The 26,143-nt window shown below is 36.5% G+C and overlaps 1 protein-coding gene and 1 long non-coding RNA gene across 13 annotated transcripts in view; one reads left to right on the top strand and one right to left on the bottom strand.

Annotated features, from left to right (window-relative positions):
• The window catches only part of C1GALT1 (core 1 synthase, glycoprotein-N-acetylgalactosamine 3-beta-galactosyltransferase 1), a 38,069-nt gene extending 16,901 nt beyond the window's left edge, over positions 1–21,168 (bottom strand). Inside the window, exons 1-2 of one of the 4 annotated variants that reach the window (XM_047694212.1) lie at positions 20,903–21,168; positions 13,388–13,450 (exon numbers count right to left, since the gene is read on the bottom strand). Coding sequence is in view for 1 of the 4 variants with exons in the window: in XM_047694211.1 (XP_047550167.1) it covers positions 20,903–20,909 (7 nt within the window). In the remaining 3 variants the exon portion in view is untranslated. Of the gene's footprint in view, positions 1–2,610; positions 2,635–13,387; positions 13,451–20,332; positions 20,654–20,902 lie in introns of those variants that run through there. The other 3 variants (XM_047694211.1, XM_047694214.1, XM_047694213.1) reach the window with 3 other exon arrangements.
• Positions 21,169–21,278: 110 nt separating this feature from the next.
• LOC125080429 (uncharacterized) overlaps positions 21,279–26,143 on the top strand; it is a 45,253-nt gene continuing 40,388 nt past the window's right edge. For 7 of the 9 annotated variants that reach the window (XR_007121380.1, XR_007121383.1, XR_007121381.1 and 4 more), the window contains exons 1-2: positions 21,279–21,964; positions 22,284–22,353. This is a non-coding gene — a long non-coding RNA (uncharacterized LOC125080429). Of the gene's footprint in view, positions 21,965–22,283; positions 22,354–24,538; positions 24,601–25,603; positions 25,711–26,143 lie in introns of those variants that run through there. The other 2 variants (XR_007121378.1, XR_007121382.1) reach the window with 2 other exon arrangements.

Genomic DNA, 26,143 nt, shown 5'->3' with positions numbered 1-26,143 from the left:
TTACTATTATCATTAAAACAAATGACATAAGCGGAACAAAAATCGTGAGGAGGACACAGAGAGTTTGTGTTCTAAAATCATTTTGTTGTCCAGATGTGGTGAAAGTACTAATGCTAGACTTTAAAAGACTAACAATGTATAATGTAATTGCTAGTATAATCATTAAACAGTAAATGAATATATAACTAAAACAGAAAATGTGAGTAAGATAATCAAAAACAAGATAAGGAAAAAAGAGCAGTGGATAAAGAATAGATGAAATAAACAGAAAACAAATAGTAATATGATTGATTTTAATGTAAATATATTACCAATGACGTTAACGTAAAAGACTGAAAACTCTAATTAAAAGATAAAGATTGCCAACCAGACTAGAGAAAAAAATAAACCCAACTACATGTTGCTTATAGGAGACACACATTAAACATATTAGAAAGTTAGGAGCAAAAGGATGGAAAAAAGGAAGTAAGCAATTATCAGAATAAATTAGTGGTTTAACATAGTTAACTTTCCTGACATTCACCAAGCTCTACATTTTTTATTTACATACTTTTTTGTGTTAATATTTGCTAGAGTAAAAAACTTTTATAAAAAACCCCATATGACCTTTCACTTTACCTCTTTTTTTTTTTTTTTTTATTTGACAGAGAGATCACAAGCAGGCAGAGAGGCAGGCAGAGAGAGAGAGGAGGAAGCAGGCTCCCCGAGAGAGCAGAGAGCCCGATGCGGGGCTTGATCCCAGGACTCCGAGATCATGACCTGAGCCGAAGGCAGCGGCTTAACCCACTGAGCCACCCAGGTGCCTCTCACTTTACCTCTTTTAATACATGTTTAATATATGTTTATTTAATGAAAATATATTTATCCTCAAATCTGTAAGTAAAATTGTCATGCCATGGAACTACACCATGCTCATCTTATATCTCAGATCTCAGGCCCTCTCTTCAAGTTTGAGAAGGATGACCCCAGGGGGAAGCTGAAGTAAAGGAAAGACAGTGTGAGCAAAGTTGCTCAGTGATATGGGAGATGTAAATTACCCACATGAAACTGGCGGGCACTTGTTTACTTACTTCCTTTGCTCTATCTTAACTTACATTCTAAAGTTCAGAAGGGCGGGCCTTCATGGGTGAAGAGCATATATGTCCTACTGAAATCCCCTATAAAATTACCCAGAGGAAAAGCAGAAATAAGATTACCCAGTCTTGTTGCTATTTTCCCTGACAGGGGGTCTCAAATTCTCCTTTGCTATGTCATCTTTTACCCATTTAGATTGGTTTTTAGTGAAATCCTTACACCCAAAAGGTGTAATCTGTAATCACAGGGAAAATATCCCTCCTGGTTTAAGTGATTCTTTTGAAACTCTAAAGACCCTGAAGATCATTTGCAAATGATATAATCTGATAAAGAGTTTTTAATATCTGAAATACAGAAATAACTTGTACAACTCCACATCAAAAAACCCCATATAATCTGGTTAAAAATGGGCAGAGGACCTAAAGAGATATTTTTCCAAATAAGACATATAAATAGTCCACAGATACATGATAAGATGCTAAACATCATTAATCATCAGGGAAATGCAAGTCAAAACCACAATGAGCTATCACCTCACCCCTGTCAGAATGACCAGAATCAAAAAGGCAAGAAATAAATAACAAGTGTTGGCGAGGATATGGAGAAAAAGGAACCTGTTGGTGCAGCCACTGTGGAAAACAGTATGGAGGGTCCTCAAGGAATTAAAAGTAGAATTACTATATGATCCAATAATTCCACTACTGGATATTTATCTGAAGAAAATAAAAAACACTAATACTAAAAGATATGTGCACCCCTATGTACATTGCAGCATTATTTACAACAGCCAAGATATGAAAGTAACCCAAGTATCTATTCGTACATGAATGAATAAAGATGTGGGAGACACACACACACACACACACAGAGGAATATTACTCAGTCATAAAAAAGAATGAGAACTTTCCAAAAACATGGGTAGATCTGTAGACCTAACTCAGAGAAAGACAAATACCATATGGTTTCACCCATATGTGTAACTTAAGAAACAAAACAAGCAAACAGAAAAAAGAGACAAGAAACAGAGTCTTAAATACAGAGAATTGGTGGTTGGCAGAAGGTCAGTGGGGGATGGGTGAAACAGATAAAGGATATAAAGAATACACTTACTGTGATGAGCACTGAGTAATGTATAGAAATGCTGAATCATTACATAAGGAAAAAAAAAAGATGAAGAGAACTATTCGAGCATCTGGAATTCTTTAAAATAACAATGTATATTATTAAGAATTTACCCACAATAGAGGTAATTTGAAAATCCCATAAACTGCAAACTTGAAGCCAAGAGAAGTGAATGAAAGGTAACATAACACCAATTTTCTTATGGTAAATGTAAAAAGATTAGAGAATAAGACTGAAGCAATAAACCTGAAGGGAGGCTATTAAGGTAATATTAGCAGACACTTAAACTGAGATATTATCTAGAAGCCACATTGCAAGTAATTTCCCACATCTTCTGATTCTCTGACAGTCTGCCTTCTAGCACACTTATTTTATTTTTGTACTGTATTTTCTTCTTGCTGTGACTTTCCTCACCTTAGTACCAGATACAATCACTTCACAGTCTCAGAAGGGCACAGTCCAAATGAATTCTCCACTGCTACAGACTCTACTACTCCTGGCATTAGAGGAGAAAGCAACAGTCACAGAAAGCACGATGACTGAGAAGGGGAAGGACTTCAAGACAGTGACTATCAAGTAAGCAGTGATCCAGCTCCGGTAACTGTGAAAACTAACCTGCTACCCAGCCATTTTCTAAGACATTGAGTTTCAGAACAAGTCTACTTCTGCAGCCTGGAGGCTTTAGTGTTTGTAGGAAACCAGTGACATTTTATGGTTTTCTTAGCTGAGGTAGCACTTTTTTAGCAACACACCTGTTCTGGGGTGAGTGGAAGAAAACTGACTTCCTGATGTTAAAACAACTTGCTTTTAGTTAAGAAATATCTTGTGATGCTGTTGGATGGCTACCATCCCCTCACCCTCCTCCTCCAGAGCATTAACAACCAACATGTGCTGGCTTATCCCTATTGCTTTTACCTCATCGCCTTCCAATTTCAAGGACTCTTTTTCTTGCCTTATGACTAAATTTCCATTTACTCTGATTTTTCTTTCTTGTTCCTAGTATAAAACAGCCATCTCATATGGGTATAATGCACCCCAAATCTTACTCTGAGTTTTGGCAAAAATCAGCATCCTCAACTCTTCAGATTCTTAACAAGAGTGCTGAAGTAGATCAGATTGGAGAACTGTATGACTAAGTTGCACATTCCGGGGGCTTCTAATATATTAATTAAAATTAAGTGGAGGAAAGTTCTCAATATTAAATGTTTTCCAAACCCGATATAAAATCAGAATCATTTGAGGAGCATTTTAAAAATAAAGATTTTCAAAAAAATAAAATAAAATAAAAATAAAGATTTTCAGGCTCCACAATTGAGATTTCAGTTGCAAAAGAAGTGACGGTACAACTAAAATTTGTAATTTTTACTTTATTTTTTAAGGGACAGCTTTGTGTTATTCATTGTAAAAAAGGAATCAAGCAATATAGAACAATGTGAAAAAGATAAAAATCACCCCAAATCCCACCACTCAGAAACAATGAATAACATCTTTGTAAATAAAAGAGATGGAAGGAGAGATAACTGTGGCTACCAGTTGAGCCCTGTATCAAGAGCTTTATGTGAGTTAACTGTAAACAAATGTGGGACTATCAATCTCATTTTACAGGCAAACTCACAGAAAGGTAAGTAACCTTCCCAGGGTCACACTAGCAATATGATTCAAGGAAGTCAGATTCTTAACCATTTTACTTGACCATTTTACATATACACTTGCATGTATAGTTTTTCAGAATGAATGTTAGTCATGCTATTTTAAAGATTTAACGTATTAAGTTAGATTTACTTGAATGTATAGGAAAAAACGGAAATGAAATGAATCTAAATGAATTTTGAAAGTCAGCTAAACATTTATGACTCCTCTCTTCTAAATGATCCTTCAAAAGACAAGAAAAAGACTATGAAAAATATATAGCAATAGTAGGCCCTTTTTTAAAACTACCTTTTAAAATTTTAGATAGTTCCTATTGATTTCTTGTTATGGGAAATGTGGAAATCAGAACATATATACTCTCCCCCACACAATTTTTGTGAACTATTTTTATTCTGTAAATTTTGCATAGTTTACATTCTATAAATTATACTGTAATTCCCATGACTGCTTAATCTTGAGCATGTATTAAATTGGATTCTAAGCTCATTAATAGTCCTTTCATTACAGCTCCTTTATATGTGAGTTCTTCATTAATGTCATGTTTTTGGCTGAATTTCAGCAAGTAATTTTTGTAATAGAACTCATTGCTGCTATATTCTAAATTCTTGAAGGCTTGAGACTGTCTACTACTGTCTTTATATATGAAGCACAACTTGACCAAGTATAAACTCTGTAAATATTGATCCATGGTCCTCTCACATGGGTGCCAGAAAAGTCTGAGGGCAGATTGATCTTTTATCCTTATAGATAAATGTTCCACTTCCTTTATGCTTCGTTTTTAGTCAAGCCACTAGTCACTAATATCCTCTGAATAAGACTTTAATACCCTTTAAACATGAGATCATGTCTTCCTCCAATTTTTAGGCTTTTAGGGAGTCAATGGAATTCACAATAAAAGTCCCTAAAATCTGAGGCTTTCAGTGTTTGTTTTTTTGTTGTTTTTAAATTTTGGTACTCCTGCCAGAGATGTCAGTCTACCATTCAAAATGTTTTCTGTATTATACTATTCATTCACTACATTTACATATTCAACATGTATTTCAAACCACATTAAGGTGATTTTTGATGGTTTTTTCCCTAAAAGACTTTCCTTACAAAACTGAGTGAATTTTATATAGTGATACAGCATATAAATGCTTACAAATATACTATACGAGGCATTATGTTTAAAACTTCTGTTTTTCTCTGATCCTCACAACTGTAAAACCTGATGGTAGTATCTCCATATTACAAATGAGGAAGCTGAGTTTCAGAGAAATTAAATTGACCCGAACCACACAGCCAACATGGTAAACTGGGATTCTAACTCACATTTCATTTAAAGTTTATAGGTTTTTTTCCTGTTATATTACACTTGCATGTATAGTAACCCATCAACTTTCCACATCCTTTGCCCCTTCTTTCTAAAATTACCTTTAAATGGAAGATAATAAGACACTGTTATGAGCAGATTCAAGAAAAAAAAAAAAAAAACAACAAAAAACGGTTTTGCTCTATTGACAAATATTGAGATGTAAAGATATAAAAAATGAAAAGTCCATGGGCTCCAAGAAAGACTGTGAAAAGAATGCAGAGAGATCAGAACTGTTTTCAGACTAAATTTTCATGCCTCTGCTCTCCTACAGTACTCTTCCTAATAATAATTCAAATGTTTCTTTATATTAGAAAGGCTTATTCCTAAAAACTTAATCCATATCTCATTTTCAATACATTTCTAAGCTAAATAAAAAGCTATTATATAAAATAAAATTTTATTTGCAATATTCTCTTTGAGAATATTCCTACTAATTTTGTTTCTTTACAGTTCCAGATTATTGATCTAAGCTGCTGAGATACTACATGCAAGTTTTAAAGTTCAAAATTCATTACAATTATATGGCACTGTGCTAACCACTGGGAAAAGCTAAAATAAAATATCTTTCCCTGGCCTCGTGGAATTTACGGTGTTGTTAATTATACAGGGACACAAAAAAGTGATGAAAGAGTTTAAAAAGAGAGGGACACAACTAAAGCAGTTCTCAAGAAAACTTACAGCACTCAATGCTTACATTAGAAAAGAGAAAAAGTCTCCAATCAACTCAAGTTCCCACTTCAAAAACCAAGAAAAAGGGCAAAATAAGCCTAAAGCATGCATAATGAATGAAATAACAGAAATCAATAAAATCCAAAATAGAAAAATAATTAAGATTAATGAAATAAAAAGCCATAATCAAATGTCTAACAGAATTATCAGTGCCTAAAAAAATTAACAATAATTCTTTGGACTCATCTAATCCAAGGGTGTAATCAAATTTCCGTGTCTTCTAAAATCAAATTGCCTCAATTAGTTCACAAATGTCTTTTTAGAGTTGGTTTGTTCCGATTCGGATTTAAACTATCTCCACATTCACAGATAAAATTAAAAGTAATCCAAAAGAACATTTTATATAATAGCTATTAAACACAAAAACCTAAATGAAACACATTTCTCTAAAAAAGCAAATTATCAAAGCTGATTCAAGGTATAAAAACTAAATGAATAAATAACCACAAAGGAAATAAAGAATGTTGTCAAAGAGCCAGACTTCAAAAAGGTCTAGGCTTTTCTTGGATAAAATACTTAAATCTTTCAAAAAACATAATTTTTATATAGGCATATTTTATTTTCACTGTGCTTTCCTTTACTGTGCTTTGCAGATACTAGTGTTTTGATGTTGTTGTTTTTTTACAAATTGAAGGTCTGTAGTAACTCTTTGTCCAGTAAGTCTATCGACACTACTTTTCCAACACCATGTCACTTCATTTCTCTGTGACACATTTTGGCAGTTCTCAGGATATTTCAAACTTCTTCATTGTTATATTTTTTACAGTGAACTCTAATTGCTGATCTTTGGTGCTACTATTATAATCGTTTAGGGTGTCACAAACTGCAGTCATATAAGATGGCAAACTTAATCGATAAATGTTGTGTGTGTTCTGTCTGCTCCACCGATCGGCCATTCCTCTTTCTCCCTCTCCTAAGACCTCCCTATTCCCTGAGACACAAGAATATTGAAATTAAGCCAATCAGTAACTCTACAATGGGCTCTTCATGTTCAAGTGAAAGGAAGAATCACATGTCTCTCACTTTAAATGAAAAGCTAGAAATGATTAAGCTTAGGGAGGAAAGCATGTTTGAAAGCCAAGACAGGCCAAAAACTAGGCTTCTTGTGCCAAACAGCCAAGTTGTGAATGCAAAGTTCTTATAAGAAACTAAAAGTGTTACCCCAGTCAACTCGCAAATAATAAGAAACCAAAATAGCTGATTTTGATATTGCTAACTTGGAGAGTACTTTAGTAGTTCAGATAGAATGTCAAGCCAGCCACGACATTCCCTTAAGCCAAAGCCTAATCTAAAGCAAGGTCCTAACTCTTCGATTCAATGAAGGCTAAGAGAGGTAAGTGAGTATATAAGAAAAGTTTGAAGCTAGCAAAATTTGGTTCATGAGGTCTAAGGGAAAGAAGCCTTCTCCATAAGACCACAATGTAAAGTGAAGCAGCACATGCTGACGTAGAAGCTCCAAGTTATCCAGAGAAATCCATATAAGAATAATTACTGAAAGCAGCTTCACTAAACAATAAATTTTCAATGTACATGAAAGAGCCTACTGCCGGGAAAAGATGCCATTTAGGACTTTGAGAACTAGATGGGAGAAGTCAATGCCCAGTTTCAAAGGACAGGCTGACTTTCTCGTTAGGGGCTAATGCAGCTGCTAACTTTAACTTGAAGCCACTGCTCATTTACCATTCTGAAAATGTTAAAACCCTTAATAATTATGCTGCATCTAGTTTGCCTGTGCTCTGGAAAGGGAACAACAAAGCCTGGATGACATCATATTGTTTACAACATTGTTTATTTAATATTTTAAGCCTATTGTTGAGACATGTTGCTTAGAAAAAAAGATTGCTTTCAAAATACTACTGCTCATTGACAATGCAAGTGGTAACCCCAGAACTCTAACAGAGATGGACAACAAGATTAAAGTTGTTTTCATGTCTCCTAACACAACATCCATTCTGCAGCCCATGGATCAAGGAATAATTCTCAACTTTCAAGTCTTATTATTTAAGAAATACATTTTGTTAGCATGGAGGACAAGGGGAGTTAGAGAGGAGAAGGGAGTTGAGGGAAATTGGAAGGGGAGGTGAACCATGAGAGACTATGGACTCTGAAAAACAATCTGAGGGTTTTGAAGGGGTGGGGGATGGGAGGTTGGGGGAACCAGGTGGTGGGTATTGGGGAGGGCACAGATTGCATGGAGCACTGGGTGTGGTGCAAAAACAATGAATACTGTTATGCTGAATAGAAATAAAATTTAAAAAAAATATATATATATATAAATAAATAAAAAATAAATACAAACAAATTTTTAAAATAAAATTAATTGATTAAAAAAAAAAAAGAAATACATTTTGTGGGGCACCTGGGTGGCTCAACTGGTTAAGCGCCTTTGACTCCTGGGGTCCTGGGATGCAGCCCCGCATCAGGCTCCCTCCTGAGTAGGGAATCTGCTTCTCCCTCTCCCTCTGCTCCTCCTCACCACTTGTGCACACACGTACTCTCCAAGAAATAAAATCTTGGAGGAAAAAAAAAGAAATACATTTCATAAAGCTATAGCTGCCATAGATACTGAATCCTCTGATGCAGCTGGGCAGGATAAATTAAAAACGTTCTGGAGATAATTCAATATTCTAGATGGCATTAAGAACATTCATGATTCATGGGAAGAGGTCAAAATATCAACATGAACAGAAGTTTAGAAGAAGTTGATTCTAACCTTCACGGATGCCTTTGAAGGGGTTTAAGACTTCAGGGGAGGAAGTAACTGCAGGTATGGTAGAAAGAGCAAGATAACTAGAATTAGAAATGGAGCCTAAAGATGTGACTGAATTGCTGCAATCTTATGAAAAAACTTGAATGGATGAGGAGTTGCTTCTTAGAGATGAGCAAAGAAAGTGATTTCTTGGGATGAAATCTACTCCTGGTGAAGATGCTGTGAAGATTGTTGAAACGGCAACAAGGTTTAGAATTTTACATAAACTTAGTTAATAAAACATGCGTAGGGTTTGAGAGGACTGATTCCAATTTTGAAAGAAGTTCTACTGTGTGTAAAATCTATCAAACAGTATCTATGCCACAGAGAAATCGTTAATGAAAGGAAGAGTAAACAGATGTGGCAACCTTCATTGTCTTATTTTAAGAAATTGTTAACAGCCACTCCAACCTGCAGGAACCACCACCCTGATCAGTCAGCAGTAACTTTGTCACTGGGAAAGTTAAAAATAGCTTGGTTTGGTTTTGCTGTATGGAATCCCCAAAAGTTTCAGCAATCAATCATTCTAGTTCAGTCATCATATAGTGAATAGCTGCACAGCCCTAACAATGCATACAGAAATTTTAATCAGCTTTTTAGTATCTACTCTAAAATATCAATAGCCACTTAAGAACCACCAGGTATTTTAAGGAAAGCCTCTAATATGAAAGAAAAAAACTAACAAAGTCAAATTTAAAGCAACTTGGACGACAGGATATAATGAGATGAAAACTAAGAAAAACCTAATCATTGAATTCTGAAATATTAAGAAATGTCATGTCATTCTATTCATGAAAAAAGAGTAAGAGTAAGACTAAGAAAAAAACTATGAGGACAAAAAGAACTCCACAATTAAACTATAAGAAAATAAAAACCTGAATAGAACAGCCAAAGGATAAAATTAAGGAAATCACCCTCAAAGCAAACAAAACAAAAAGATAAGGTGATGGAAAATAAAAGAGAAAATTGATAACTAAGGATCAGTTTACAGGTACAGATAAAAAAGAGGGGAGGAAACCAACAATCAAATATTTCAAGGACATTTCCAGATTGAAAGGATCCAAGGATAGCTAATATTCTGAACAAAAACAGACCCACAAAGGTGGTATCAGGTAATTTTGGTGAAAGAATCCATTCTGCAAGTTTGCAGAAAAAGAGAATGAGGCAAAGAGTAAAGAATTAAATTGTTTTATTTTTTAAAATGTTTTAAAAATTATTTATTTATTTACTTGAGAGAGAGAGAAAGCGAGAGACAGAGCATGAGCAGAGGGGGAGGGGCAGAGGAAGAGGAAGAAGCAGACTCCCTGCTGAGCAGGAAGCCCAACACTGGCCTTGATCCCAGGACCTTGAGATCATGACCTAAGCCTAAGGCAGATGCTTAACCGACTAAGTCACCTAGGTTTCCCAGGAATTAAATAGTTTTAGACTTTTTTTTTTTTAAAGATTTTATTTATTTATTTGACAGAGAGAGAGATCACAAGTAGGCAGAGAGGCAGTCAGAGAGAGAGAGAGGAGGAAGCAGGCTCCCCGCTGAGCAGAGAGCCCGATGTGGGCCTCAATCCCAGGACCCTGGGACCATGACCTGAGCTGAAGGCAGAGGCTTTAACCCACTGAGCCATCCAGGCGCCCTAGTTTTAGACTTTTAAACAGCAACACTAAAAGCTAGAGGCAATAGATAAAATCCTTCAAAATTCTGAGGAAAAATTATTTCCACCCTAGAATTTTGGACAAAGGTGAATTATCCAAGGATCAAGAACATACTGCTTATTTGGTACACAAGACTGGCTCTAGTTTACCTTCCTGCTTTCTTACTTCTCATACTCCTTTATCTGCAAAGAACATTCAGCCATTCTCCAAGTTTGCCATGACCTTTCATTTGGATGACTTTGGCCATTCTAGTCTTTTCTGCTTGGTGTGCCTTCCTCTATTTTGTCTACTATATAGATACATAATTCTTTCAAGGTTGCTTCAGTTTCAGTATTTTCCATGACCACTCTTCCCTACTGCCTTATCAAATTAACTACTCTCCCTTGAATGTTTCCTTGTTCCTTTATTCCCACTTCCTACTATGTATATATCATACAGTGAAATATAGTAAGTGCATCTCTTTCCCACTAGACCATGAATTCCTCAGAAAAAGTGGCTATGGCTCTTATCTCTACCTCTCTAGCACCTAACACACTGCCTGGCTTATAAAATGCATTCAAATGTTTGTGTTTGTTTACCAAAGGGGGGAACACAGTTGAAATGAGTTTTGCAAGCAGAGATCTATATTTATACCACCTAATATACTAAATAAAAAATCATATATGGTTCCATCATTTGAAGCTTTTACACTTCTTTAACCCCAAAACATAAAATAGATATGAACTATATATATATATGTATTATTTCCTTTGGTGTGTATTCAACTCATATGAACTATAATACAAATACATATTAATTGAGACAGACTAAAAGCATTTTCTATTACTAAATTATTAAGATGATAAAATAGTTTGAAAAATATTCACACAATTTCAGCTTCAGAAAATCAAAAGTGAAAATACCTTGTTACTATTCCATGAGAACATAAATATTTTTTGCATCCTCAACAGAAATTAAAGAAGACATAAATAAATGGAAAGACATCCCATGTTCATGGAATTGGAAGAATATTATTAAAGATCAATACTGCCCAAAGTTATCTATAAACTTAACCCAATTGCTATCAAAATCTAGTGATGTTTTCTGAAGAAATAGAAATATCCATCATAAAATTCATATCGAATGTCAAGGGAATAAAACCAGAGGACTCACAGTTCCTAATTTTAAAACTTACTACAAAGGCTACAGTAATCAAACAGTGGCACTGGAATAAAGATAGACATATAGGCCAATGGAACAGAATAGAGAACTCAGAAATAAACCCATGCATTTATGGTCAAAATATTTTCAACAAATAGGCCACATGTATTCAATAAGCAGAGGACAATCTTTTGACAAAAGTGCTGGGAAAACAGGATATCCACACACTAAAGAACGAAACTGGACCCTTATCTAACATCATATACAGAAATCAACTCAGAATAGATCAAAGACCTAAATATAAGACCTAAATATAAAACTATAAAACTCTTAGAATAAAACAAGAGACAAAAACTTCCTGATACTGGAATTGGGAATGATTTCTTTGACAGGACATCAAAGACAAAAGCAACAAAAGAAAAATTAGTTAAACTGGACTTCCTGAAAATTTTAAAATTTTATATATCAAAAGATACTATCAACAAATTAAAAAGGCTATCTACAGAATGGAAGAAATATTTGCAAGTCATCTATCTGATAGGGGATTAATGTCCAGAATATATAGAGAACTCCTAAAACTTAACAACAAAACCAATAAAATGGGTGAAGGACTTGAAAAGACATTTTTCCAAACAAGATATACAACTGGCTGATAAGTTATGAGCATGTTGAAGATGAAATGCTCAACATCACTGATACTCAGGGAAATGCTAATCAAATCTATAATGACGTACCACATCACATCTATTAGGATGGCCACTATCAAAATAGTAAGTGTTGGCAAGGATATGGTGAAATGCAAACACTTGTGCACTATAATGTAAAATGTAAAGCCACTGTGGAAAGTAGTATGGTAGTTCACAAAAAAATTAAAAATTTAGAGTTACCATAGGATCCAGTACTTCCACTTCTGGGTATATGTCCAAAAGAATTGGAAGCAGGGTCTCAAAGAGGTATCTGTATACCCATGTTTATAGCAGCATTATTCACGGTAGCTAAAATGCGGAATTAATCCAAGTGTCCATCAATGGATGAATGGATATGCAAAATGTGTTACGTGCATACAATGGAATATTACTCAGCCTTTAAAGAAAGGAAATTTTGACGTGTGCTGTAACATGGATGAACTCTGACATCATGCTAAATGAAATAAGCCAGTCACAAAAAGACAAATACTATATAATTCCACTTACAAGAGACACTCAGTTAGTGCTCGCTTCGGCAGCACATATACAAGAGACACTCAGTTAAAATCATAGAAACAGAAAGTAGAATGGTGGTTGCCAGACACTGGTGGTTGCCTGAGATAGAAGACACCCAGTTAAAATCATAGTGACAGAGAATGGTGGTTGCCAGAGAGGTATGAGAAATTACTGTTTAATGTGTATAGAGTTTCAGTTTTGCAAGATGAAGAGTTCTGGAGATAGATGGTGGTAATAGTTGGACAACAATATAAATGTATTTAATATCACTCAAATGTACACTTAAAATGATTAAAATGGTAAATCTTACGTGTATTTTACAATAAAAAATTGGAAAAAAAAGAATATCAATGTTGATTTTCTCCAAAATAATCTATATATGTAACATCATCCAAACTAAAATACAAGATTTTATTTTTTATTGATTTTTAAATACGAGAAAATTTTAAAAAGTTAAATAACTCAGTAAAAGTATTCAAAAGATTTGTAAAAGAGAAGTATGTGAGTATACCTGGGAAATTCTGGAAAGGCGTGTTGGGGTAGACTAAGCCTAATGGACCCACTTAAAATATAAGATTTTTAAAAATCAAGTCATGTAGTAAAAAGTTATTCATAATGTTGTTTAGAAAATAATTATGAGTATAACTGGAAATTTCTTAAAGGAGCACTGCAGGTTGGAGGGCAGATTAAGGCTACTAGAGATTAAAATATATTACTTACAATGAACAGTGGTATATAGGTAGAATAATTCAACATTCAGGCCAAACAGACATATCAATTTATCTATGAATCAGTAAAAAAATTTTTTTTAATGCTTTTAAATAATACTACAGACATAATGCTGAGAAACTTTTTTTCTCTACAACCGTGCCATCAGAACTAAGCGGTCTGAAAGTATATCCGTGAGACTGGAACATCCCATTCTTACATGGATGATGGATCATTCATCAAATAACAGCAGTCTTAATTTCCAAATCAGAGTTTCAGAGAGGGTTTCCTAGACACAACATTCCACATTTATCTTAACTGTGTAGTCTCTAAGGTAAGAGGACTTTGAGTTTGCTTCTCAGCCCAGGCTTGATGTTAATTAACCCCTTGACACACAGCCTTGCTATACTTCAAAACTATCAAATATTGCTTCATTTAAATTTTGTCTAAACTCCACTCTTCCTCAAAATCCTATAATAACGCTGTCCTTTCTTTATTTAGTAAAATGCAGGCAGTTTGGTCTGGTGTGTGGTCTCCCTCACAGCAGCAAGTTAATTAACCTCTGTCAGCTTAAAGATATATATCCCTGGTGGTCTTTTTACCAGACTGAAATAAAGAGTCTATTAAAAAAACAAGTACATATAGAAATTTAATACATAATATACACAGCATTTCAAATCAAGAAAAAGATGGTTTATTCAAGTAATAATGAAATAATCTTTTGGGAAAAAGATAAAAATCAGCCAGCTGGATTCCTACCTTTCTCTTTCAAATTCCTAATGTTTCTAAGATTTCAATATTTAAAAAAATGAAATTATAACAAAACTGGAAGATAATATCTTTTTACATTTTCATAACATGAATTGATATCTTTTCAAAACTCAGATACCATGACTATAGGAAAATTGTATGAAATTACTCATTGGTTAAACTTCTGGCAGTAAAATTGCTGGTTCAGAGATGTTTCTGTACAAAATGTCAAAAAAAAATCTGTACAGTAAAAAATGCCAATAAGTATCATAATGAAAAGATAAAAAATCAATCTAACATAAAAACATATAAAGAAAATAAAGGATTTGCAGAAGAAGAAAATACAATGGTCAAGGATGTTCAAATTTCACATTAGAGTAATTCAAATGCAGAAATACTATTTTTAACCTATCATACTAGCAAAAAATGTTTAATTACATTGTCATGACATGGAAGAGAAAACTGGCACTCATGCATTCTTTCTCACAATACACACATTCACTGTCTTTTGGAAAGGCAATTTGGCAATATATTTTAAAATTTTAAATGACTATGACCTGACCCATCATTTCATCATCAGAAATTTCTCCTATGTACACAAACACATAAGTCTGCAAAGATACTTATGGCAGCCATTGCCATAGATGTTTGTCTGTTGATAAGGAATTGGTTAAATCCACAACGTGGTACATCTATACCACAGAATATTCTGCAGCTGTCAAAACAATGATCTATATGGGCTAATAAGGAAAAATCTTTGCATATTTGGCAGTTATGACTTTTTTGCTAGTAAGGTATAGTGGCTACATTTTAAATCAGAAAAATGTAAAGAAAACAAATTAAAAAACTGAAACTGAAACCGTAGATACAGAATACATATATACAGAAAAGACTGTTTTCTTTCACATTTCTCTGTGTATTTGCATCTTTTACTTTATATCAAAGAGATGTTGCTTTATCTCTTAGTCTTAGTCTCTTAGTCTCCACTTTATCCTTTTATTTTCTTCCATAACACAACTTCATTCATGAAAACTGTGTAAGATGAAAGATTTATTTTTTAAGACAAAGTACTACAGTCTGTATAGAATAATCACATTTGGCTTCTTAAATGATTCCATATACATAATTCTGGAAAGGTGTATATAAAGATATTTAACAAAGTAAATTTTGTTATTATTTAAGTTTATATAATAAATACAAATTTATTATATAAATTTATATTTATATAATAAATTTTTAAATATTTATATAATAAATATAAATTTATTATGTAACAAAGTAAATTTTGTTACATAATAAATTTTGTTATCTACTTCTGAGAACTAAGACTAGGTGGCATGAACAAGGGCTTTTTTTTCATTTTATAAACTTTTAATGTTTTAATGCTTTTATCAAATAACATCTATTTTTTTTGACAAAAATTAAATAAAGGTAGGCTACTTCATCTATAGAGATAATCTAAAAAAAAAACAAACTGCACTAAAATCCCCACACTTCTTACACAAGAGGATCTCTTGATCCTTTTCAGACTTCTCCAAGTTTGACTCACATACACATTAAACATTTCTATCTTGACCATAGGCATCTTAAATTCAACATGCCCAAAAGTGACTCCTTACCTTCCTTAATTCCTTTCCTACCTGCTCATCTTAACTAAAATTACTGGCAATCACCTAAATTACTCACCAATGGCTTCCTATTTTACTAGAAGCCATCTGTTTATCTAAACTAGAAATCAGAGTGTCTCTAATTTTTTAACATTCCCCACTCCCTTTATCCTCACCCTATATCCAATCACCAAATCTGGCCAATTTTATTTCCTAAATTTTTTTAATCCATCCGCCCCTCTCCATTTCTACTATTTCAGACCCTCTCTCACCTAAGCAACTGCAATATTTCATCTGTTCACTAAACATCCCAATGCTGAGGCTCTTCTATTCCTACTGTGTTCTCTGTCTATATAACACTATCTTTTCTCCACCATCTATGCCTCAACCTCTGTAACTCCCATTAAGCCAATGACCTCTTGAGCTGGATGATTCTCTCTTGTGACTGGCTATCCTGTTCATCATAAGACGCTTAGTAGCATTTGTGGCCTCCATGCACTAGATGCCAACAGTATTCCCCCCGACTGTGACAACCAAAAATGTCTCTAGACACTGCCAAATGTCCCCTGTGGGTCAAAATCAGCTCCAGTTAAGAAGTGCTCTACTGGGTGCCTGGGTGGCTCAATGGGTTAAGCCTATGCCTTCGGCTCAGGTTATGATCTCAGGGTCCTGGGATCGAGTCCCACATCGGGCTCTCTGCTCAGCAGGGAGCCTGCTTCCCCTCTCTCTCTGCTTGCCTCTCTGCCTACTTGTGATCTCTCTGTCCTGTCAAATAAACAAATAAAATCTTAAAAGAAAAGGATTTACCATGCATTCAAAAAAAAAAAAAAAAAAAGAAGTGATCTACTAAACTGTTAAAACCCAGTTTATCATATATACATAAAATATCTCAGGAAGAATATATAAAGATTAATTGTAAACCTCTTTGAGGCAGGCAATGGGGTAACCTTATTTTTCACTATCATCTCATATGCTTTTGATCTCATTCCTCTCTTCTAACCTCTCTATTGCTACCATCCTAGTCCAAGTCACCTCCTTTTCTCCCTTCTCCTCTCCTTCCCTCAACTACTTTAACTGACTCCTAATCAACTTTTCCCTTTGCATCCTTCATTCTCCAATCCATTTTTACCCATTTCACCAGTGATCTTTTAAAAAAGATTGTATCACTCATATGCTCAAAATCTTCCAATGTCTTCCCAACCTCAGAAACAAAGCAAAAACCTTAAGATGAACCTCAATGGTCTGCAATCCTATCCCCACTCTTCTTTTTCTGATCTCTTCTCCTAGTATTTGGTTTTTATAGGTCAAAAAGAACAAACAGAAATTTCATAAACTGAACGTATTACCGTTTCCCTTGCTGTGTTCTCTGGATTCCTTGCTGTTCCTCAAACATGAGGGTCTGTGCATCTGCTGTTCTCTGCTGGGAACACACTCACCTACATACTCATATGGCTTATTCCCCAACTTCTTCAGGCCTTTATTTCTGAGGGGGTCTTCTCTGGTCACCCTATTCTTACCCACCCTATTCTTACTATCTATTAACATCTAATATATTACTTATTTTACTTCTTCATCTTGTTTATTGTCTCTCTTCTCCATCTTGTTCATTGGTTCTCAAACCTGAATCTGCATCAGAATCACTTAAAAGTTTTGTTAAAATAGTTTCTGAACCAAGAGGTTTGGATGGCTAACAAGTTCCCAGATAATGCTGATGCTACATACTCAGGGACAACATTTTGAGAACCAACGCTTTAGAACATAAGCTCCTCTAGGACAGAGATTTTTGTCTGCCTGTTTGCTTTCTCTCTGCAACCTGGTTCTGAGTAAGCACTGAGGTAAGTAAAGGACAAATAAATTTAGATGACCCCTTCTTTGTTCCTACCACACACCCTGATTTGGCCTGCCATATGTGCTAAAAATTTTATATGGTTGTGATGGGTTAAGATGTATCCCTGCTAAGACTGAGGTTGAAGTCCTAACCCCAGTACCTAGAAATGGGATCTTATTTGAAAATAGGGTCTTTGCAGATGTAATCAAGTTAAGATGAAGTTATCAGGGTGGACCCTAATCCAATATGACTGGCATCCTTATAAAAAAGGGAGAATGCCATATGAAGAGACACAGAAAGAAGCAGACTGGAGGGCGCCTGGGTGGCTCAGTGGGTTAAGCCACTGCCTTCGGCTCAGGTCATGATCTCAGGGTCCTGGGATCGAGTCCCGCATCGGGCTCTCTGCTCAGCAGGGAGCCTGCTTCCCTCTCTCTCTCTCTGCCTGCCTCTCCGTCTACTTGTGATCTCTGTCAAATAAATAAATAAAATCTTTAAAAAAAAAAAAAAAAAGAAGCAGACTGGAATGATAAAGCTCCAAGTCAAGGAATATCAAGGACTGCCAGTGACACAAGAAGCTAAGAGACATGAACAGATTCCCCCCTAGAACCTAGAGACCATAGCCCTGCCAACACCTTGATTTCAGAATTCCAGCCTCCAGAACTGCGATGATAAACTTATGTTGTTTTAAATTACCCAGTATGCTACACTTTGTTAATGGCAGCCCTAGGAAACCAATAGAAGGACCAAGAATGCAAATGACTACACCAAGCCATAGATAATTTCAAATTCTGCCTATTATCTAATTTCCACCAGTTTAAATGTTTTAACATACAGCTTTAGTTGTAAACTAATCAGGTTTCCCATTTCAGAAGCTCTCCCAACTTAATTTGCCTCTCTCTGCCTTCAATGTGCAAGGCAGTTCATACTATAGGTTTTAGATAGTTTATTCAGTTTTTTTGTGGGGGTTTTTTTTTTTTTTTTTTGGTTTCTCCTATCTTCTTGGATGTTTCCCTATTTCACAAATATCAATTTATTTTTTTTTCTTCAAGGGATACTTCTCATTTTCACACATTATATACATTTTTGTATATATTTTCCCCTTGGCTATTTAAATTAGTTGCAAAGTGAAAATTTAAGTACACATTAGACATACATTTAGATTTAAGATAAAATGCTATCTTCTCTTTTAGAGAACAATTCTCCTTTGTCTTTTTTCCTTCTTTTAAAGTAATTACCTTAATCTTAAAAAATTTGGGTAAAAAAATTTTTGTACTTTTCTTTCCATCGTTACAGTTTGTACAGTAGTGTCTTTATTCAAATTTCAACAAATCTTCTAAAAGTAAGATGGTTGTACTGGGAAGCTTAAAATTTTAAATGAATCTGAAATTAATTTCATCAAGTTCTCCCCTTTCCATTTGATTTGCTTACAGCTGCAATGTCACAAGAATTCCAGTCAATAATTTCATCAGAGACCCTATTTTAAATTACCATGGTTTACAAGGTTTATAAGCTGTAAGATGCAATTTTTATCTTGGCACAAATCAATATACAAATAGTAAACTGCATATGTCTAAATGACACAGTTTTTATTTCTATGACTAGGTGAAAATTAATCCATTGTATGTACTACTAAATAAATTTGTGGCAAACTTCTAAGAATTTCTGGATATTACATTTCCTCAGAAATACAGACTAGTATAACCTAAGCCAAAAAAAGCATATTTAAGGAAAAAACCATATCTATCCTTCAATGGGTAGTAACCACAAAATATTTTTAAAATGCTGAAGCCTAAATAAAAAGATAGAGAAAAACACAAATCACAGGAAATTTAAGAGAGATATTTAATAGTTCTCCACGAGTACTGAAAAACCATACTCTTTTCCTATGAAGAATTTTAAATGAGTCATACTTTCCTTACTAAATCACTGCTTTACTTAACATATGGTGACAAGAGTTAACTGGTAACTTGAAACTTTATATTCACTTAAAGTGCACATCAATATATACTAAGGCCAGTGGAAAATAATAGTATAGTTTACTATATAAAAACTTAGAACACAAAGCATCATGTGCATAAGGTTCACTTGACACTTATCTGCTAAGGGTATGGAAAGCTGTCTAAGTATCTCCTAAAAATTCAGGTTCCCACTGTCTAAACCTACACCAAAATCAAGCAAGTTGAAATCATGCACAATGCTTCTTCCTGGCACCCAGGCCGAGCTATATATATATTCTGTGACCAACTTTTACTAAATGAACATATTTCTGTCCCAATCACATTGGCCTAGTTATTCACTTTAATGCGTTAAAGTTCTGCCTTTACAACTTTTTAATTCATAATGAAGTCAATTCATGGTTAGCATAATCGTTTCCAATCTGAAAAGCGTTAAAAAGATGTACTACAATATCTATAACAAATTTAGGGAACTAGATTATAAAGCCAATCAACTTTTCCAGAGCATGTGGTGCTTCCCTATTTATTATTTTAAAAAGTAAGAGAGTTAAGAGCGAGGGAAGAATAAATCCCCATTCCCGAACTGCGTTCTTCTTTTAAGAGTATACAATTTCTCCAAATTCAAAGCTGTACGGCCAACTTGTCAGTACCTACTACTCACATCACACTCGCGGTGGGGGGGGGGCAGGGGGTTGGAAGAGGAGAAAAAACTCTTTTCCTTCTCCACGCAGCAAGTGAGTCAAACACACCTGGCTCGCTTATTCTGCCAGAGGCAGTGAAATTAAAAAAAAAAAAAAAAAATCAGCCACAGACAAACCTGATGATCCAAGAAAGCCCCAAGGAAGTCCCCTGGCACTTGTGAAAGACGCCCACTCTCCCGGCACTCCGGTTCCCCCGCAGCCCGGCGTTTCTCGCGGAACGTGCCCACACCTGAACCCTGGATCTTGCCTGACCCACAGGTCACACGGCGGGGGAGGGGCGGGGAGGCCGGACGGGCAGCACCTCTGGGCGGTCGGGTCACTACCCTGCACAGCCCGCGCCTCACTGCCGCCGCCCGACGGCGGGCAGAGAGCTAAGAGGAGAGGGGCACCCGCGGGGAGAAAGGAATAACCCACCACCAAGAGGCGGCTACTCGTCAACAAATAGCGGCCCGAGGGGCAGACGGCCCCAATGGCAGTTCACAGAGGCGCCGGGAGCAGGAGTGCCCCCACACCTCCCTGAGGAGCCCGCAAGTCCCCAGCCCCGGCAGCGACCCCGAGACACCTGTTTGGCGGCGCCCGGGTTTGGTTCCACCCTCTAGACTCCCCCAACACACACTCCGAGCAGTGAGGACGAGGCGAGCGCAGACCCTGGACCCGCAGCCTGAGGGCGCCTCCGCCGGCCGTACCTGACATCAGCCGTGGCTCCCTCTCGCCCCTCCTGGGGGGCGGAGAGGGGACGACTCGAGACCGGCAACCTTAGCTCCTCCCGGTACCCGCAGAAGTGGCTCGCGGCCGCTAGCTGGGGCCGCCCGCTGCCGCCCAGATCATTCCCAGGCGGCGGCGGCGGCGGCTGAGGCGGTCCCAGCTCTCGCTCCCTCCCCCCCACCCCCCGCCCGCCCGTTTGCTCGCTCGCTCCGCTCCTCCCCGCAGCGCGTCCAGGCCGCGGCCCGCCGACGGCGCAGCCGCCACCCAGGGGTCTCCTAGCGCTGACGTCGCAGCCGCCGCACCAGCCCCAGGGAAGGGCGGAGCGAGAGGGAGCAGGGTGGGGCGGGGTTATGGCGACGTGCGGACGTGGGGATTGGCCACCAAGCTCACGCCCCGCCCTTCTGCGAAGGGGTCTGGGAAGTCGGGTCTTCTACCAGCAGTAGTCGCAGCCCACTTGCGACTTCTCGCTGTCGGCGTTATCCTTCCTGATTCTGCCGTTGGGTTTTGCATTAGCTTCCGGACCTTGAGAGAAGCTAAAGCAGTGAAACTACAGAGACTGAGGCTAGAGGTACCTGAAGACCTCTGTGTGAGGGATAGGCTCTAAGCCTGCAGAAGTCTTTCGGCCTCTAGCCCGCTTCCTGTTCTTTTTTCTCCTGTCCCCCACTCTCCTACCCATTCCGTACTCTCTGTAGTCAGTATCTCTCTGGCCTTAATGAAAGGAAATAAGCAAGATGAGGTATACAAACGGATGCTGGGTAACCAGATACCTGAACCTGAAAGGGTTGAAAACAGTGGTACCACAAAGCCTTCTGTATCACACGTGGTTTTGTCTGTCATTACTTCGCTTCTGTCAGGCAATAACAGGAAGAGCTTCTTAGGGCTTTCCAAAACTTATCTTCTTTTTAGTTGGCTAAAGGACTTTGAATCAGAAAGTGTTTGGGGATAGAGGGAGGAGCCTGTGAGCCATTGAGGCAACCCCACAGAGCCAGGAGGTGGGGATAAGTTCTTGGCTTTAACATCATCTACACGGCCTTAGCTTGAAGGTGAGAAAACTATCCTGCTATTTTTTAAAAAAGCCCGTCTCTGTCAGTTCTGTAGTGCCCTTCAGCATAACCTTTAGGAGCATGGGCTCTGGGCTGGCATCATGGTTCCTCCACCTATTTCCTGAGCAACCTTGGCAAGTTACTTAACATGCCTGGGTGAGATAATGAACAATGTATGTCCGTTATTGTTGTTCTTTTTCCTTTGTTTAGCTTCAGCTCCAATAGTTTGCCATGATATGTCGTTAACAGATCCAAAACAATCTTCCAAAAGAATTTAAGCACATCTAGTGATTCTTACTTAAACCTTTTATTTTTTCAGATGAGAAAACTGAGGTCAGAAATATAAGCTGATGGGCCCAAACTAGAAGCGCAAGTATCCTGATGTTCAGGTTAGTGCTCTTTTCCTGGCGGATGCCTCCAGACTTCTCTCCCTTACATCCCTACTTGTACCCTCTTCTTTCTTCTCCAATTTGTGTATAGTGAATTGCCCAGCCTCACCCTCTTCCTTTCCACAACCACTGCAAAACAGTAAAAGGAGACCCTTCCCAAGGTCACCGTGTTCCAAATAGAAACCAAAACAAACTAAAACGCAAGATTCCTTACCTCATTTTAATTTTATTGAAATTTTTAATGAATAAGGAATAACTTTGCTTTTTCCATTGAGCAAAGATAAGAAACCCTTCCAATTATAAGTTCAGCCATAGCGGGGTCTCAGATAATTACTGGCAGGAAACACTATTGATATGAACAAAACCAGATCAAGTAAGTCCCTCCCATCATTTTGGGTATCTGAAAATCGCTTTTATATTCGTGAAAACAGTACAAAGTCATTCAAACAAATTTGAAAAAATACCCAAATCCCATAATCCACGGGAAATCATTTTTTAAAGTGTGTGTTACATTCTTCCAGATATAAAGAATAAAAAAAAAACACATAAAGGCATAAATACAATATTTCATAAACTGGATTTTATTATGTATATAGTTCTTTTCTCACTGAACAATATATCATGATTAACATCATTTTTAAAAGATAAATGAATGTACCATCATTTATCTAACCAGTATTCTTTTGCTGTTTGGTTTTTTCCCAAATTTTTAATATAATAAACAACTCTATGATGAACTACCCTATGCACATACCTTTGCACAACTGTGTAATTATCTACTTGGACAGATTCTTAGAAGTGACATTAATGTCAGCCAATTCTTCAATTTATCAACTAGAAAAAAGAAAGTTGTGGTTACTTTGAAAAATATCCTTTATATATGGGATGCAAAATGACTAGATTCTCCCATTTGAAACAGATAAATCTTGAGCAGTACTTTTGTCTGTCTGGTGTGGTGTTTCAGTAACGTGTGTCAAAGCTTGTTGGAACAGTGTTGAGGCTCCTTGGAGCAGGGTGGCCAACACTGCTAGTTGTTTAAGCCAAAATCCTTTCTTCCTTATCAGCAGAACTCTGATTTTTTTTTCAGGATGACAGTGTGTCTAATTAAAAATATTTACTTCTCCAGATTTCTGTAAGCCATGACTGGCTGTGTGACTGATCAATAAAATGAAAATGGATATTGCTAGGAGAGGCTCAAAGCTTTATGGAAGAAATGTCCTTTTTTAGCCATTGGGCCTATATCCATTTTTTTTTTCCTCACCTGGAACAGTGACACAATGCGGGAGGCAGAGCAGCCATATTTCAGCCATAATAACAGTGTAGGAAGTATTAACAGTGTAGGAAGCCAGAGGTGCCAGGCTTTGTGATTGCTTTAGAGGGCTTGCTTATTAGCTTTAGACCACTCATTTCTGGGTTTGTTGTTATGTAAGGGAAAATAAATCCCTCCTATTTAAAGTTTTGTTATTTGGTTTTCTGTTATAAGCAGTGAATGCAATTCCTAATGATACAACAGGATAGGACAAGTCAGCATTTATTCAGCATTGTATATAGAATTTTTTAATAGGGTGAAATAAAAATGGGGACACAAAATGGAAACAAATAAGCAACAACCACAAAAAAAAAAAATAAAACCACTCTCTAATACACTTAGTTTCCCTTTAAATACCCAAATATTACAATGAGATTAACAAATCATTTTATATAATTAGATTAAATTCTGTAAATTAAATTATATTCACTGATATAATAGTTTTAAAATATGTCCACAAGTTCTTTGGTGCTTTTTCCTTTAGTCAGTGGCAATGGGGCTTAATTCCTCTTGCCTTGAGTTTGGATTGTGTTTAGTGACTTGTTCTCATGAATAGGATGTATAAATCCACTTGTGTGACTTCATAGAGGAGATTATAAAACATATGCCGAAAAAGAAAAAAGAAAACCTATGCTAGTTTTTTCTTCTTCTCTCTCTGGGACTGCTTGCTGGGAAAAGATGGTTTTCAAGTGATAAGGGCTCTCAGACAACTTTATAGAGAGGCCCACATTATGAGTAATTAAGGCTTGCCACCGACAGCCAGTAAGGAACCAAGGATTCTTGACAGCCATGTGAGTGAACTTGGAATCAGATGCTCCAGTCCTAGTCAAGCCTTCAGATGACTACCTCCCTCATCAACATTTTTATTGACTTTAGGAGAGATCCTGAGCCAGAACCATCCCATTAAGCTACTCCCAAATTCCTGGCCCACAGGAACTGTAAGAGAATACATGTTTGCTGTTTTATGTTTAAATTTTGGGATAATTTGTCATGCAGCAAAGATAACTAACACAGCTGGGTATAATAGAGCCTAGCACAATGGCTGGTACATATGTAGGTGTTTAATGATTTCTTGTTTGAATGAACAAACAAGTAATTGAAGTAGAATATATATTTTTTTCACTTTAAAGGGTAGCATAAAGTGCTGGAATTATCTTTGCTCCCTGACACCTGTATTATATAAGGGTTTTCTGATGTGATCATAGAGAAATTAACTGTGACTCTTACTGAGATCTGAACACTGACAATCCTGGAGGAAATATATAGTGAATACGGCCGTGGAACCCTTGAGACCTGGATAGTGCTCCCTGTTTTGTCACTGATGAGCTGAGTGGCCCATGGCAAGTTATCAAAACCTTCTAAATCTCAATTTCCCTATCTGTAAATTGGGGAAAATAATCCCAACCTGCCTCAAAAGGTGGCTAATCAGATTATATGTGATAGTGTAATTGAAAAGCATGACCATTCCTTTAATTACTTTAGGCTCATGAGATCTATTTTATTTTTAAGCAATTAAGTGTTAAATATTTTAGGTGTGTACACCATGAAGCATTTTCTTTCAAGAGGTGATAACTTATTAATGATTTTACTGTGTACCTTCGTAAAATATTAGCATCATTCATAGTGAGCAGTTAAGATTTAAGAGTATGGCAGAATAGTAGGTTATGATATGTCAGATCTTATTTTATTGGCCTGTTGAAAATTTATTGCACTTTAAAGAGAATACATAATTATGACTGCCTCCTTTTCCTTTCCATGAATTAATTTGTAATTGCAGTTGGGTGTGTGCCCCTCTTTGTGGTAACAGTGGTAGTTAAGCATACTTAGTAATAAACATACATTTAACCAATAATTTGGTCTGAGCCTAAGAGTTTATCCTAAAGCAAAATTGCACCCAAGAGCAAGACAATAGGTGATAGAATATATGTCTTTCTCTTTCAGAGAGGAAGACTTGGGCACACAGGGAAGTCTTTCTATAGTGGAATACCAGAGATTATGCAATTATTGACAATACACAGTTTGGTGGTATGGATGACCCCAGAGGTAAATAGGTGAGGATGAGCAAGATAGAGCCTTGGTGTAGGATTCAAGCCCTGATTATGTAGTGGATGAATTATCCAAATTCCCTTGTTTTATTGTATTGGTTCTTCCTTGCTTTCTGGTATCTAGTATGACTCCATATCAGTTGAAACTACTGACTTAACTAAACATCAGGTATTTGTCATTGTAGATGACCCCTACTTCCTACCATCTTTACTTACTTGAATAGGAAGAAGAAAAACTCTAGATAAAAAAGGACAGAGCATTCTTTTCTGGTGATGACATGCTTTTCAGCAGGGCTTCTCATTCCATATTGAAAATACCTGCCAAGATAAAGTTTTTTCATCCTACAGAAACTAAAAGGGCATTTCCAAAGAGTTTTTATTCCTTGCAGCTGCATCTTCAAAAATCTACCAAGATTCTGAGACAGTTGAAAATGCT

Source organism: Lutra lutra, chromosome 11 (genome assembly GCF_902655055.1).
Source record: "Lutra lutra chromosome 11, mLutLut1.2, whole genome shotgun sequence".
In the NCBI taxonomy this organism is placed as follows: domain Eukaryota; kingdom Metazoa; phylum Chordata; class Mammalia; order Carnivora; family Mustelidae; genus Lutra; species Lutra lutra.
This window is presented reverse-complemented; position numbering and strand designations above follow the sequence as displayed.